The sequence below is a fragment of the Chanodichthys erythropterus genome, chromosome 21, assembly GCF_024489055.1.
Source record: "Chanodichthys erythropterus isolate Z2021 chromosome 21, ASM2448905v1, whole genome shotgun sequence".
Classification (NCBI taxonomy): domain Eukaryota; kingdom Metazoa; phylum Chordata; class Actinopteri; order Cypriniformes; family Xenocyprididae; genus Chanodichthys; species Chanodichthys erythropterus.
In genome coordinates, this window is record NC_090241.1 from 4,471,034 (window position 1) to 4,488,229 (window position 17,196).

At 37.1% G+C, this 17,196-nt stretch overlaps 1 protein-coding gene across 1 annotated transcript in view; it reads left to right on the plus strand.

Annotated features, from left to right (window-relative positions):
* tanc1a (tetratricopeptide repeat, ankyrin repeat and coiled-coil containing 1a) overlaps positions 1-17,196 on the plus strand; it is a 93,311-nt gene that overhangs the window by 57,981 nt on the left and 18,134 nt on the right. The window contains exons 8-15 of the mRNA XM_067373054.1: positions 749-874; positions 2,256-2,540; positions 2,727-2,860; positions 6,787-7,018; positions 9,335-9,501; positions 10,639-11,246; positions 16,241-16,349; positions 16,439-16,561. Of these exons, the coding sequence (XP_067229155.1) occupies positions 749-874; positions 2,256-2,540; positions 2,727-2,860; positions 6,787-7,018; positions 9,335-9,501; positions 10,639-11,246; positions 16,241-16,349; positions 16,439-16,561 (1,784 nt within the window). The remainder of the gene's footprint in view (positions 1-748; positions 875-2,255; positions 2,541-2,726; positions 2,861-6,786; positions 7,019-9,334; positions 9,502-10,638; positions 11,247-16,240; positions 16,350-16,438; positions 16,562-17,196) is intronic.

Sequence of the window (17,196 nt, forward strand, 5' to 3'; positions counted from 1 at the left end):
TCTGTAAATAAGAGAGAGTGGGGTAAGATGTGCCATCCATTAATCTAAAAACCTCGTTTTTGCCACGTGATCCATTCATATACTACTACTGTACTTTTGATTGAGAAAATTGAGAAGCAAACATTTCCAGCAGTAAAATATATATATATATATGTTGGTGAATAGCCCATGCATATTTTTTTTGGCTAAACATTAGTCATGAATTATTAAATGAATAATTTCTCCAAAAATGGTAGCAGTGGGGATGCTGCAGGGTAAATTATTCAAGTAGAATATGGATGGTAAGCTTTGCTTTACAAATACTAAAAGATGCAATAACAAAATGTTGAAATCCAAATATTCTGAATATTAAACTGCCTCATTGTCATTGGACCACTATTTTGAGTCATGTTTTTATGTAATAGATGTTTTCTTGTAACTGCAGTGTACAGCAGACATCCTTGAACATATTTACGTCTATAAAAAAAAAAAAAAAAATTCTTGCCTGGAGGAAGTAAAAAGTATCACAGCTTCCCTCACTCTCCTCATATACTTATTTTGTATGTTTTACCTCTCTCTAAACAGTGTGTGTGTGTGTTGAATTGGGGTGGGTGGGGGTGTTGGGTACACGTGTTCTTCCAAACACAGCAGCAGATTGTGTTTGTTCTTCATAGAGATCACAGAGGTGGCATGTAATCTCTCCGCTGTCTGTGAGCCAAACACAACCCTAAATGACTCTCTTTCTCTCATTCCGTCTCTTTCCCTGCAGCCACTGGCAGTACTAAACTGGAGGAGCTGCGGTATCTGGATGAACAGAGAAATGCTCCCCAGCGCTCTTCCATGCGTTTGCCCTGGCATGGAGCTCACACAGGGGGCCGCAGTCAAGAGAATAAAGGTGCTGACTAACTGCTATGACTAACTTACCAAATGATATGCAAACAGAACACTATAAAAACTTTTTTTTTAGTACATTTTATGTACAGATGCTATCTGCCTTATTTTGCAACGTGGAAGTAAGCAATTTTCTGTGAATGTGCAAAACTTTGAATTATTTGCTGCTATAGGCAAATAACTAGAAGAATAACAAAGTGCAGTAAATGGTAAAACTATTCGTGCTATGAACCAGTGTTTATAATTATGACAATACATTCAAATAATATTAGAAATACCAGTTTTCGATATCAAGCAGCATAGTGAGCTGTTTTGTACAGCTAAAAAAACTGGAAGTGAATGACACCAGAAACATTCAATTTACAAATGGCCGCTCCCGCTCTAACGTAAAAAAAAAAGAGGATATAATGCTGTTACATAATACAACAGATCAGTTCTTCAAATATGAGAAATTACAAGAGGGTAATTTCTAGTTATTTCAGTTTATTTGAAAGAACATAAACAACCATTATTATTGAATTATAATCTAATGATTGACGATCAGTGTGTGTGTGTGTGTGTGTTTATTATATTATATTATATTATATTATATTATATTATATTATATTATATTATATTATATTATATTATATTATATTATATTATATTATATTATATTATATTATATTATATTATATTATATTATATTATATTATATTATATTATACTATATTATACTATATTATATTATACTATATTATTAAATATATTATTATTTTATTATTAATAATACGCATCCGTTTTTTTCTCCGTGACGCAAGTAGCATTACATTATATAATCATGCTCATTCATGGAAATGACTTTTTCGTGCTTAAATTAAAAATACAAAATTATGCCAAAATGTCAGGGTTTTTTTTCTATTATCCTCGTAAGCACAATCTTAAATGAGAGTATTAAATGAAAGAGTTATGAAAATGGGATGCGCATCAGATTTTAAAGTGTCATTAATATAATCAAAGAACAAAAGCAAAAGAGAAAAACCCTCACTGCTCTTGACTGAATAACTTTTGTAGCTTTAATAAGTATGAATCTATATCTAATTTCTATATCTAAAACTGTGAAATGGTTGAAAACTATTCAGTTTCTGTAGATATCATATTATTTTATGATGTATATTTTCATAATCATAAATTAATTTTATTTTATCATTAATATACAATAATTACGTTTTTCCCTGCACATTTTAGTTTTTACATTTTGATAAAAAAAATGAAAATAAGCATCTTTTTCTCTTTACAAAGACAGTAAAATTGTACAGTATGTCTATGAAAAGTCCCCATAAAACCATTAAACCAAGTGTGTGAGTGTAGTTTATTTTAACACCCATGTTATTTGAATCCTGTAGCTCGTCTCACACCCTACAAACCAGTGGACATCATGCTCAAACCCCTGCTGTTTGAGGTACCCAGTGTCTCTTTGGATGCTGTGTTTGTGGGCCGTGATTGGCTGTTTCAGCGAATGGAGGATGTGATAATGGGGGGAGGAGATGCCGGTGAGGGTAAAGGGGCCGTCATCACTGGTAACGTGGGTTTCGGAAAGACGGCAGTGATATCACGGCTAGTGGCTCTCAGCTGTCATGGTGGACGAATGAGGCAGATCGCCTCCAACAGTCCTGAAGCTACACCCCAGAGTAAGAGTTAAACATTTAGTCATTATTTACTCACTCACTCTTGTCTTTCCAAAACTGTTTGAAACAAAAGTCAAAATTCTGAAGATTTTCAGCCAATCAGACATGCAATAACATTCAGCACTTGTATTTGTGTGCAGTAACACCTTGAATTTATGTGAAATAATAGGGAATTGTGTGTGTTTGTAGATCGAGGGGCTGATGCTCATCAAACCAATCAGCTGAACCCCCCTTCACAGAGTCCCCTCCGCAGCAACAGCTGCCCCCCCACCCCAGACACACACCGGCACAGAGAGGGAGCAGTCAAACGCCTGGCTAACAAGGTACACATTTTACCCCTATTCGGACAGGACTAGTTTTCTCTGAGAAGGTCCGATAAATCTGTGCTTCACTGATATACTTGTTTAATCAGCGGCAGATGACAAAACTGCAGAGCGCCCTTAGAATAAACTGTCCGCTGGTGTGGACGCTAATATAGTCTCCTCCACATAGGTATGTCTGCCATTTGTGATATATACATTTTCTCACAGCAAATTTTTGACCTTCCCCTGAATACCGCTGCTAAAGATGAATTACTTGTTACAATGCCTTTTAATACTTCTTTAAAGGTGCCCTCGAATTAAAAATTGAATTTATCTTGGCATAGTTGAAAAACAAGAGTTCAGTACATGAAAATGACATACAGTGAGTCTCAAACTCCATTGTTTTCTCCTTCTTATATACATCTAATTTGTTTAAAAGACCTCCGAAGAACAGGCAAATCTCAACATAACACTGACTGTTACGTAACAGTCGGGATCATTAATATGTACGCCCCCAATATTTGCATATGCCAGCTCATGTTCAAGGCATTAGACAAGGGCAGGCAGTATTAACATCTGGATCTGTGCACAGCTGAATCATCAGACTAGGTAAGCAAGCAAGAACAGCGAAAAATGGCAGATGGAGCAATAATAACTGACATGATCCATGATAACATGATATTTTTAGTGATATTTGTAAATTGTCTTTCTAAATGTTTCATTAGCATGTTGCTAATGTACTGTTAAATGTGGTTAAAGTTACCATAGTTTATTACTGTATTCACGGAGACAAGAGTCATCGTTATTTTCATTATTAAACACTTGCAGTCTGTATAATGCATAAACACAACTTAATTCTTTATAAATCTCTCCAACAGTGTGTAATGTTAGCTTTAGCCATGGAGCAAAACCTCAAACTCATTCAGAATCAAATGTAAACATCCAAATAAATACAATACTCACATAATCTGATGTATGCATGCAGTATGCATGACGAACACTTTGTAAAGATCCATTTTGAGGGTTATATTAGCTGTGTGAACTTTGTTTATGCTGTTCAAGGCAAGCGCGAGCTCCGGGGGCGGGGAGCACGAGAATTAAAGGGGCCACGACATGAATCGGCTCATAGTTGATGATGCCCCAAAATAGGCAGTTAAAAAAATGAATAAAAAAAAATCTATGGTGTATTTTGAGCTGAAACTTCATTCAGGGGACACCTTAGACTTATATTACATCTTGTAAAAAAAACATTTGATGGCAACTTTAAAATAAAAAGGCAATAACACATTCAGTTGATCAAAAGTGACAATAAAGACATTAATAATGTTTCAAAAGATTTCTATTTAAAATAAATGCTGTGTGTGTTGGAGTTCTTTTGAACTTTCTATTCATCAAAAAAAAAAAGCTATCATGGTTTCCACAAAAATATTAAGCAGGACACTTTTTACAACATTTATAATAAGAAGAAATGTTTCTTGAGCAGAAAAAAAAAAGTCTGATCACTGAAAAGGCTTGGAATGGCCACTGTAGTCGCTGATCATGTGTGACCTGCACCTTAATTAATTCATTCCCTTAATTATGCAAATCATATTCTAATTATATTACATAATAATTCTTTTTTTGGGGGGGGTTTCATGACACATGCAACCAGTCTGTAGTTGTCAGGAAAACACTATAATGCTTCGAAATGACGCATTCTTTTCACCTGTTGTTGTCCACTCTGCCTATGAAGGAGCCGCCCAAGCCCCTCTTTTGCCTCCGACATGGATAAGATGACAGAGGCAGCACAATTGGCAAAATGTTGTGACATTCATTTTTGTATAAACATAATAGGCAATATATCACGTCAAAATGATCGAGGTCATGTTCATATATTGTGCAATAAGTCGATATATTAATTATCATGACATGCCTAAATGGAAGCTCTTCAAAAATTGTTTACAGCAAAATAGATTCCACAGAGCAGCTCACGTTGATTTATAAATACACAGGATGTTTTATGCGATGTTTTAGATGTGCCATTCAGTGACGGAGGTAAACTGCATACCACATGCATATTCAACACATTGCTCTGTGTGCCAGTATGTGTGCGTGTTTTCCGTTTACATCTGGACCTGAACCTTCTCTGTTGAGTCTTCTTGTCACGTCTTTTTAATCAGCCATCTGCCGGTAGGAAGTCGTTTCAGGCCACGATTTCAGTCTCACTTCTGTTCAGAAGCTTGGATTCTCCAGTATTTCAGAACGATTTGGGAATCATGATATTCAAACAAACCTTAAAGGGGTTATATCACGAGAAATCACATTTTACTTGATCTTTGAGATAAAAGAGCTCCATGTACTTTGAAAACCTTCTACTGTAAGTTTCAGAACCTAAAACTTCCTCCCCAGTGGAAGAACATTTAAACTTGGCTTCAAAAAAAGACTCATCCTATGCTTCTGTACCTTCTGCAAAAGGAGGAAAGAAACGACAGTAAATAAATAATGTATATAACCCTTTATGAAAGTAGTCCAAATGACTCTATATTCCAAGTATTCTGAGGTCATATCAGAGTAATGGGAAAACAGACTGACATTTTATTCATTATTCACTGATAATCTGCCCCTCAACTGCAAATGGATCATTGAGTCATTTGAATGAACTGAACTGGATCAGTCAGACTAATCAAAGACTTTAGAGAAAGATGCTGCACTCGTATTGTTATGAATGGGAGAAAGTGTAACTCGTAATATGGCAGAATAAGTCCCGCCTTCTAAATAAGAGCTAATCGCTGATTGGTAAAGTCATTGCATCACTGCAGCGGAAGTTAGAAGCTCCGGTTCCTATAGAAACAGTCAGACGTGCACTTAGGACTGCGCATGCCCATTAGCTGGATCTAGCCTGAAAAATGTAGTTTTTTTTTTTTTTTTTGGTCATGATTCAAGTGTTTATAAACAAATTTATGTTTTCAGATTCCATTGGTGATTTCAAATATGACATTTAATCGAAAGCATGGCAAGAGCTTTGGAGAATTTGATGTTTCCCCATTCAAAGAGATAGGAGCTGCACTTGCATGCCTGAGAGGCGTTTCAAAGATGGCCACTGAGTGAAATGACTTGTCTTATAGGGACTTTGGATTAATTAGGAAATGATTCATAGTGTTTTTGTGAACCGGGTCAACCAAATTAATTGAAAAGAATTGTCTCAAAAGAGTAATTAGTTCATGAATTGGCCATTTGTACTTTCCTCATGACTTCAAAAATAGCACACAAGTCACATGGACCATTTTTTGTCATTTAGGAGCCTTGACCACACCAGGGCTGCATTTTTTTCAAAAGCATTGTAAGCATAAGTAGATCATAGAGAAAACTGGTGCCAATTGTGTCTACAATCTGCTTACTTTTTGCTAGTTAATGTTATTGCATTGGACTAAAATTGACTGACTTTACTCACCCAGAGTCTAACAACTTCCCAAAAACATTTTTGACACTTGTGATGTTCCCAGTCAAAATTGACCGGCCTACAAAAAAATGCTTATAAATCCCTCATTATGCTAGATCATCACCAAATACTGGATTCAGTCTTTTTGTCAGTTTGTTTTCTTTCAATTAGGACAGGTGTTATATTTCATTTTGGAATTGATCGAGCAGAGGCCTTATTTATCTAATTTTCCCTTTACTTTTGCGTGAACAAAAATATTATTTAGGGATGGTTTTGTCCATATTAAATAAAATATGAAAAACAATGCTTTTGGGAAACAACCTAGAGCTGTTAGAATATACTTTCACCTTTTAATTCACCTTTTGTGTTCCATAGAAGAGAGTCAGTCACTTGGGTATTAAATAATGACAGAAATTACATTTTTGGGTGAACAATCCCTTTAAACAATTCTTTTTGACCTGTTCAAAACTCCCACTTTCAATGTTTTTCTCTTTTTTCAGTTTTTTTTCCCCTCTCTCTTCTCTTGCAGGTGGTGGCGTATCACTATTGTCAGGCTGATAACACGTACACATGCCTGGTCCCAGAGTTTGTGCACAGTGTGTCCGCTTTACTGTGCAGAGCTCCTCGCCTCAGTGCTTATCGAGAGCTGTTACTCAGAGAGACGCACCTGCAGAGCCTGCTCAGCTTACGCTCCTGTGTCCAGGACCCTGCCGCCGCCTTCCGTAAGGGAGTCCTGGAGCCCCTCACGCTTCTACGCAAAGGTGAGACTCATCACATGCTACTGTCATTAATCACACCATCAAATAAAAACTAAATATGTTTGCTCAGGGGTAATGGGGGGAGAAGAGCGCTCTTGCCTCATTTAATTTGGCCCAGTATGGATGTGAACAGATGGTCCTCAGAAATGGCTTGGATCACAAGGAACGACAGATGAAGGACTTAACAGGAATTTTAGAGAATGAGGCTAGAGAAAATTTCGAGTATGGAAATGAAGACATTGAGCTTTTGCTCTGGACTCTTGGAAATCAGTGTTCCTGGTTTGTAGCATCAGATTAAAGAGAGAATAAAGTCATGAAAGCAGCCTTTATATGAATAACGTTGAGTAAAGTCAACATGGCACTGATAAAAATTGTTCCTATGTACTTGAAAACGCTTTCCATTGTGGTGCAAAATGAACTTTTTCAACATAAATGTTTCTTGCTGGTCATAAATATATACTGCATTATGAAAACGAATACATTTTGTCTTTATGACAACTGGTTTATTTAGCTGTTGTTTCCTTATATTGTGTAGATAAAGTTGATGACCCCGAGACGATTTTTCCATACCCGAAATTGCTAGTTAATATTATTGTATTGGACTCAAATTTACTGACTTTACACAGAATCAATCAACTTCCCAAAAAATATTTGATACTTTTTGTAATTTTGTTGTTTGTTTTTTTTTCTACATTGTAACACTTGTGATGTTCCTGGTCAAAAAATATGCTTACTTGCTCAGTTTTTTTACTGAGAAAAAAAAAAAAGTTATTTGTGGATAATTTGGTCCATATTAAATAAAATATGAAAAACTTGTTCCTGGTCAGAAATGACCGGTCTTGAACTTTATCCTCAAATCAGTGAGGCTCAGATCAATGAGTATACGATCAGTCGGTTTCAAAAATAAATACAAAACCTGTCTTAACTGGAAAAAAAACAAGTTGACAAAAAGACTGAATCCAATATTTGGCGATGAAAATAGCGTAAAAGTGATTTTTATAAGCCTTTTTTTTTTTTTTTTTTTTTTTTTTTTTGTAGGCTGGTCATTTTTGACCGTGAACACCACAAGTGTGACTTTGTGCCATTTTGCATGAAATAAAACCATTTCAAAGCAAATGTCCTGGTTATAAGGCCTTCAATCGATCAGTTCCAAAAATAAATCTAAAACCTGTCCTATTTGAAAGAAAACAAGCTGAAAAAAATATTTAATCCAATATTTGGTGATAAGGTAGCATAACGAGAGATTTATAAACAATTTTTTTGCAGGCTGGTCATTTTTGACTGGGAACATCACAAGTGTTATAGGGTTTTCAACACAGCACAAGGGTTAAGTCATAATGTAATAACTGAACCAAATTTCCTTTGTGTTTGATGTCACCTAGGCTGTGTTGACTATTAGTTGATTTTAAATATGAATTGAGAGCCAAAGAGCTAGTTAGGCATTGTTGTAAGCTACTGTTGTAGCTAATGCATCCTGACTATAATATTAATATAGCAATTTAATTCGGATTAATGACTTCAGTGTAATAAATAAATTATTATTGCGGCACTAATAAAAAATAACGATAGATTTGTTACTTGCGTGGAGATGCTTTCGAGAGTAACTTTGACTTGTGTTTCAGTCATGTAAATTGACTGCCAAATTGCATTCAGGTTTTCCTCCGTTCTGGTATCGAATGCCCTCATTTCATGAGACAATCAATTGATCAATAAAATCAAGTCCTGCCCCACATTCATTTTTCTTGTTGAGTATCCTATTTCACTTTGAAAAACTCCATATTATGGAAGTAATTACAGGTTGCGACTTCAAAGGAATAATTTATCCTAAAATTAATATTATGCCATCATTTATTCACCCTCATGCTGTTCCAAAACTGACTGACTTTCTTCTGTGGAACACAAAAGCAGATTTCAGACAGAAAGTTTAATCTGCTCTTTTCTATACAATGAAAGTGAATGACAATGCTGTTGCCGGTGCCGTTATACTGAATTTTTTTTTTTTTTTTTAAGTGAAGTATTAAAAAAAAAATGTATTCTGAAGGGTGCAGCTATTAGTCAAGTGGCAAATACTCAAAAACAATGAGAGTGAGAGTTTCATTACAGACTGCAGGCACTTTTTCCTACTCAACATATGGCAAAAGAAGGCAGCATATTGTGCTTGGTGTTCTAAAATCACCTAGTACACATTGTTCCTGTTAACTTTTCTGAACAAAAACCTGAACACACCCACGTAATGCCAGGACGCAAACTCTTAACAAACTCGGGGTCCACATTTGACTTCAAGTACGGTTACCATGTCATTTCTGTTGTGTTGTGCAGAGAGTAAGATTCCGGAGGAAGATTACATCATCCTAGTGGACGGTCTAAATGAGGCAGAGTTCCACAAACCAGACTATGGAGACACCATTGCGTCCTTCATCACCAAAATAATCTCTAAATTTCCCATTTGGCTTAAACTGATTGTGACCGTCAGGGTCAACCAAGTGGTAAGTTTTTTTTGCACATCCTGCACCCTTACTTGGACTACTTTATGCTCAGTTTTAATACAAAGCAAGATCAAGAAGGTTTTAAAGCTCCGGCTTATATAGTGTCCTGATGTGCCTTTAGTGATCAGAGCTTTCAGAATGGTTGCGGTTTGAGTTTTATATGCTGGTCAGTGACTAGTGTGTGTATATAATCCATGTCTGTTCAGAGCTGGACTCCGACCTGCAGGAGCCAAGCTTATGTAAGAGGGGATAAGGGCTGTGATGCAACGCCGCAGATGCTACGTGTGTCCCTATACACTTTTCACACACATACACTGTCTCTTTCTCTCTCACTCACTACTTCTCGGAGCAGTGACCCAAAAGTGCCAGACAACCCACACAACCAGGCTGCCGGTGTTTATTCTACAACATTAATCCTGCAGTTGTTTTGACATTTGTCGTGTTTTGCATACAGATGATGAAAAAGATGCACAGTAAGATAAAAATTAACAGACTTCTGTGGTCCTTGTAGTATTCATTAATTTCCGTCTTGCAGTTTTCAAGAGCACGCAGTTGTCAGTGGTTACTGCACAAAACCGCAATCTGAAAGGAACTATAATTATTCAAGAAACAGGGATTCTTTGGGAAGGCTGGTGGTCATTAGTCCTGTGCTATGGTGCATAACAGTTGTTTTAAATGAAGGTTCATCCCTTAAAGTCCCAACATTTTTTTTCATATTTAATTGCATGTCTTTCCATTGCAGCAGGCAGAAAGCTGTGTCGCTTTTTAATGCGACCAGCATCTGAATAATGCAGGAATTGTCGAAAATGGCCATTTTGTGTAGTTTTGTCATCTTATAAGTTATTGGTCAGGTGGTCTAACCAACAACTAGAGGAAAAAATGATGTCATAGAGAGGACCCCTGTAGGTGCAAATGACTGTCAAGCATGTGTATAATATAATATAATTCGACATTTTTTATGATCATGTGGTGCAACTCCCCCAAAACATATAAAAAGTTTGAATGAATAGTTCATGATATTCATTATATGTATTCTTCTACCTTCTACCTCATGATATGAATGAATACAAAGAATACATTTTCAAGAACTTAGCTTATTTTATTATAACTTTTTTATGTCTTATGTTGATCTGGCAGGAAGTCACCAGTGTCCTCCCCTTTCCTATCATCTCTCTGGATGATTTCCATGATAACAAGGATATAACCTCTGACCTCACCTCCTACATCCAGCACCGTATAGACCACAGCCCTGACATTATCAGCAACATCGCCATCAATGGCAAAGCCGACCCGGCGAACATCTCTAAGCTCAGCTCCCACCTGGTTGCCCGAAGCCAGGGCTCATATCTTTATTTAAAATTAACCCTCGACCTGTTTGAGAAGGGTCACCTGGTCATTAAAAGCTCCAGCTATAAGGTGATACCGGTGTCTCTGTCTGAGCTCTATCTGCTGCAGTGCAACATGAAATTCCCCTCGGCCTCAGCATTTGAGCGTGTATTGCCGCTGCTGAACGTGGCTTTGGCATCTTTGCACCCTCTGACGGATGAGCAGCTCTTCCGGGCACTGAACGCAGGATCCATGAGAGGAGAGCTGGAGTGGGAGGACTTCCAGCAGCGCATGGATGCTCTTTCCTGCTTTCTGATTGGCCGTCGAGACAGAACACGCATGTTCTGCCACCCCTCCTTTAGGGAGTGGCTGGTATGGAGGGCGGATGGCGAGAGCACTGACTTCATGTGTGACCCAAGGTAAGCAGCGATGTCGCTTTTTCTGACACACTTAAGAATGGTTTGGTTGGGTGTTTTTCATGCTTTCAGGCAAGGATGAAGTTGCTAAGGTGTTAAAAGTGGTTGTAGCACATTGCTGTAAAGTGAAGCAATGTGATTATGCTTCAAACACCTTCACACTGTGGTAAAACTACAGAGACCGCCTTAAAGGGAAAGTTCACCCAACAATGAAAATTCTGTCACCTTTCACAAAAGAAGATATTTTATTTGATAGTAGCCATTGACTTCCATAGTATTTTTTTTTTTTTGCCGACTATGGCTCTGGTTACTGACATTCTTCAAAATATCTTCTTCTGTGTTCAGAAGAAAGAAGCTTGTACAGGTTTGGAACAAGTTGAAGGGTAAGTAGCCTAAATGATGGCACATTTTTGGTGAACTATCCCTTTAACAAGTGAATAGCAATGCACAAAAACTACTCAGAATTGCAAGCAAGTGAATTGCAATGTGTGAAAACTACTCAGAACACTATAGTAACTTCATAGCAATGCCTTAAAACCAAACATCTTGGAGCTCCTCAGAAAGTGAAAAGACGCCCAACAATGTGTGAAATTTACCCAGAACACATAAGCAATGCACTAAAACTACCTAAAACACTTCAGCAAGTGAATAGCGAATTAAACTACTCATAGCAATGTGTGCTAAAACTACTCTGGATGCATTTCAACTCTCTAGTTCAGTGGTCAAGCCACTGATTAGTGGGGGGGAAAAAATCCTCAATCGCAAAATCCTTCTACAGTCATGGCCAAAAGTTTTAGTGCTGACAAATTGTGTTTTGCAAAGTTTGCTGCTTCAGTATTTGTAGATTATTTTTGGTTTCTGTGGTACACTGGAAAACAATGTTAAGCATTTCATAAGTTAGCTTTAATAAGTTAAGCAAGTTTAATAAGTTTAGTAAGCTTTTATTGGGAAAAAAAAACATTCAATATATATCCAAAGAGTCAATATTTACAGTGTTGATCCTTCGCTCTGGCATGCTGGATATCAGTTTCTCGGCCAAATCCTTATTAGTGCTTGAAGTTGATCACAATTTGTGGACGTCTGCTTGTCCTCTCACCTTTTTAAGATTGACCACAGGTTCAATATGGGATTAAGATCCGGTGAGTTATGGGACAGCCATTTCATTACCACTCTTGCCTTGTGACATGGTTCTTCATCATGCTGGAAAATGCATGGATCATCAACAAATTTGCTCCTGGATTTTTGGGAGAACTTGTTTTGTTGGATGTTTTGATACCATTCTTTATTCCTGGGAGTGTTTTTGAGCAGAATTGTGAGAGAGCCCAGTCCCTTGGATGAAAAGCAACCCCACACATGAATGTCCTCAGGATGCTTCACTGTTGGCACGATACAGAACACATGGTAGCATTCACTCAGATGTCCCTAACAGTCACAAGGGGGCTTCATCTGAGAAAATAACTTTGCACCAGTCTTTTGCTCTCTAATCCTTGCATTTCCTACAGAATTTCAGTCTGTCCTTGACGTTTTTCTTGGAATTAAGTGGTTTCTTTGCTGCCCTTCTCGACACTAGGCCATTGTCCAAAGGTCGTTGCCTCAATGTGCATGCTGATGCGGCCTGCTGCCTAATATTAAGCAGCTCTGCAATGTTGGTGACACGAATCCGCAGGAGGAGATGGCCTGAAGCCTTCTTTACTGCAGTTGAACCTCTCTCCTTAAAGGGTTAGTTCACCCAGAAATGAATTTTCTGTCATTAATTACTCACCCTCATGTCGTTCCACACCCGTAAGACGTTTGTTCATCTTCAAAACACAAATTAAGATATTTTTGATGAAATACGAGAGCTTTCTGACCTCCCTATACACAGCAACATCATAACTGAGCAGACGTTCTGAAATAGAGCCCAAAAGCACTGCACTATGTTTACAATGTAAACAGCATAGGAGAATGATGGGGAAGAGAAGAAATAGTTGAATAAAGTCACTATTTTTGTTTTGTTTTTGTGCACAAAGTATTCTCGTCGCTCCATAAAGTTAAGGTTGAACCACTGTAGTCACATGGACTATTTTAACGATGTCTTTACTACCTTTCTGGGCCTTGAAAATGGTTATGACATTGCTGTGTATAGGGAGGTCAGAAAGCTCTTGGCATTTCATCAAAAATATCTTCATTTGTGTTCCGAAGATGAACGAAGGTCTTACAGATTTGGAACGACATGAGAGTGAGTAATTAATGACAGAAAGTTTAGGTGAACTAACTGTTAAAGTTCTTGTTGATCCGGTACATGATTCTTTGAGGTGCAATATTCTTTGCAGCAGTTTCCTTGCATATGAGGCTATTTTGATGCGAAGTGATGGTGGCTACATGTCTTTTTTTGAAGATAACCATTCTTGCTAACACAAAAACACAATGATTGGAAGCACTTCTTCCCTCATTTTATAGCGATCAGTCTGCTCTTATAATCAAATCAGAATGATTGCTGATTAGTAAATGATAGTACTCGTTCACACTTTCCCATGTGCTGATGATATGATTAGTCAAATGATGTTAGCTGGTAATTTTGTGTCAGGGCCAAAAAAAAAAAAAAAACAGTGAAGTTTGGGTTTTTGTGATAGTTTTTTTTTCTTATCTTTTTTTTTCTTTTTGGCCAGTGAAGCTTTTTGCATTTATTTAAAATGCATCTGATTGCTCTGCACAATAATCTAGAAATAATGTGAATCAACACCACAACAACTGAAGCAGCAAACTTTGCAAGGCACAAAATTTGTCACTGCCAAAACTTTTGGTCATGAGTGTAGTGAACTGGAATCTCTGCTCGAATAAAAAATAAATCCCACAATCCAAGTCAAGTCACCTTTATTTATACAGTGCTTAATACAACACAGGCTTAACTGTTTAAAATAGTTTCAAAGTGGCGTCACAGTGATAAACAGGAAAATAATGATCAATGATGCAAACAGAGCTGGGAATTGTATTGCGTGTCAGAAATGTGGCATTGAAGCTCACTATGTATAAAATTGTCATTTATGACATGCAATACAAGATTTAAAAAGACAAACCATTTGTTTTTTCATAAGAACAGTAGTGAACAATCTAGCTAACATTTATAATTTATGCCAGAAATATTATAAGGATCCATCCATCCATCCATCCATGGGAATTGTTAAGGCAGTCAGCACTGTGATTGACATGACCAATGAAATCTTTAGAATCTGCTGTGGGGAAGGGTTTGTGCTAGTCAGGTTTGGGTAAAAACCTCACACCACTAAAACTACTCCAAATACCTTCGAAACGTCATAGCACTTTTACAACTGCTCAGAACACCTTAGCAAGCACATAGCAAAGCTTGTGAAGTACAGGTCAGTCATCTATCATCTGCAATTCTTTGGTTTGTTAATTGAGTTCAGAAAGGGAGTTACTAAAATGCATTTGAGTGTGCGTAGCCTTTGAACATGAAATTACTCTTGTGTAGTTCTCTTTCATTTTGTAGAGTCTTCAATTATCCGTCCACCTAAGCACACACACATTGCTCAGTGTTCTCATTTAGAAAGGCATCAGTAGCTCCATCACTGTTATAAACTGAAGAGTGACACACTTAACACTGATCACACAAAAAGAAAAGTTCATGGACTGTGATTCATATAGAACTTTGCTGTCTATGAGGACTACATTATTAATCTGTAGGGCCATTTAGACTGGGGGGGTGAGGGAATGAGGCAGACGTGGCACCCCCAATGATGAGAAATAGTCAAATTGAAAGATATTCGACAACTATTAAACGAACAACATATTCAGTGATGCTCAAATTTAACTACTCTGAACTGAAAATATAGGCTGAATCATTTGTATATTGTAGCTGAATCATTGCAACCCATAACTGAATGTGACAAAAGAAACATTTTATCCTTTTGCATTTTCGGCAATTTAAGGCATATAATGATATAAGTATATAAGTGATTGTGAGCAAATTTTAAAATAAAAATAATATTTGTGCATATTTCAAATGAATTATATAATTATTTTATATATAGGATAATTCCGTGTCAACTCAACCAGAGGTCCCCAGCTCAAATTTTTGATTTTGTTCATATTTTTTCTGTAGTAAGACAAACATAAATTGTGATGAAAGCCAAAATATTAAATGTCACAGATGTATATTTACTGAGAAATCCACTATTTTGTAGAGGGGTCAAAATGACCGTTTTCACCTGAGATTTGGAGCCAAATTAGAGGGGTGTAAAAATGACTTTAGAAAGCTGGCAACATCATTATTTTATTTTTAAACAGAGATTGGTAGGTCTATTAGTAAAATGTGTTGACTTTAGCAATCTTTGTTTCATTATATGCCAACAGTGACAGTTCAAAAATGGCAAAAAGCTCTTCTTGTTCTTGTGGTTTTTGACCACTGAAAATGTGTACAATTTACTCATGGAGCCGCATTAAGATCTCTATATCTCTGGGATTGAACCATCGAGGACCTTTAAAATGAAGATGGCAAAAGGAAAGTTTGTTAAGAACCAGAATCTAAAAGGATATTAAGAGATCTTCTTGAGTTATAGTCATGCAAACTTGAGGCAAAAACATTTTTGAGCTGTCACCGTTGGCATATAATGAAACAAAGATTGTCAACAGATTTTACTAATTGACCTACCAATCTCTGTTTAAAAATAAAATAATGATGCTGCCATCTTTCTAAAGTCATTTTTACACCATTTTGACCCCCTCTACAAAATATTAAATATACATCTGTGACATTTAATATTTTGGCTTTCATCATGTTTGTCTCTCTACAGAAAAAATATTAACAAAATTAAAAATTTGAGCCTGGGAAGTTTCCGAAATTTGGTTGATTTGACACGGAATGACCCTAATAAACATTACAACAAAAACATTACACCCCCAATGTTCAAGACATGGTTACAGCCTTGATTTAGAGTTAATCAGAATATGTGAATCACTTATATGATTTCTGATGAATTATTATTGATGTTGGTAAACAGAAGTGGTCACGCTCTGATGGCCTTCATGCTTTCACGTCAAGAGGGAAAACTCAACCGCCAACAAACCATGGAGCTGGGCCACCACATTCTTAAAGCTCACATATTCAAGGTACTCGACACAGATACTCAAAATCCTTCTGTGTTTAAGTGATGGGACCTCTGTTTTAACTATTCCTGCCTCTCCTTCTCTGTCCTCAGGGTCACAGTAAGAGAACAGGGGTTTCGTCAAGTGTTCTGCAGCCCTTGTGGATCAGCTACAGTACAGACAGCCTCTCTGCAGCTCTTTCCTCCCTCAGAAACCTCTACACACCCAACGTCAAGGTTTGAGGATATGCATACACAAAGAGACACAAAAAACTAACACATTCTCGTCCTGAATGTGCCAATGAGACCATCGCTTATAAAAAGCAGCGTCAATCTTGAGTAAAAAATAAAAATGAGCAACTGGTTTACGCTCCTGAATTGTAGAACAAGGCTCCAACAATTATCGCGGCTGACGCATTCAACCACACAAGAAGAGCTATAGCCTTACAGAGCTCTGAGTCATCCACAACGAACGAGATTTCATAAGTCATGTAGAACATAGTAATTAGTGCTGTGGCTTACTGAAAAACACCTTACGTAATGACTACATTTATTTATTAAATCTATTATATGTTAATTGCAGTCTAGACTCCACTCTCCCTGTAATTTCCTCTCCTACGGAGTTTTAATGAAGCGAGCGTCACTCTGAGTCCATGTGTGCACGCCAGTGTCCTTGACAGCCATTTGGCTGGAGAGCTGCTCATTATTTCCTGCTGTGTTTGTATAAATAAATGCGATTCTGCTTCCTTTGCTTTTAATGTGTTCCTGCTTCATCCAGCATCTTAATCAAGCCTCCATTACCACACTGCCCATATCCACATCAAAACAAAAAAAGTAATGGAGCCAGGTTGCATTCAATCGTTCACCGATTG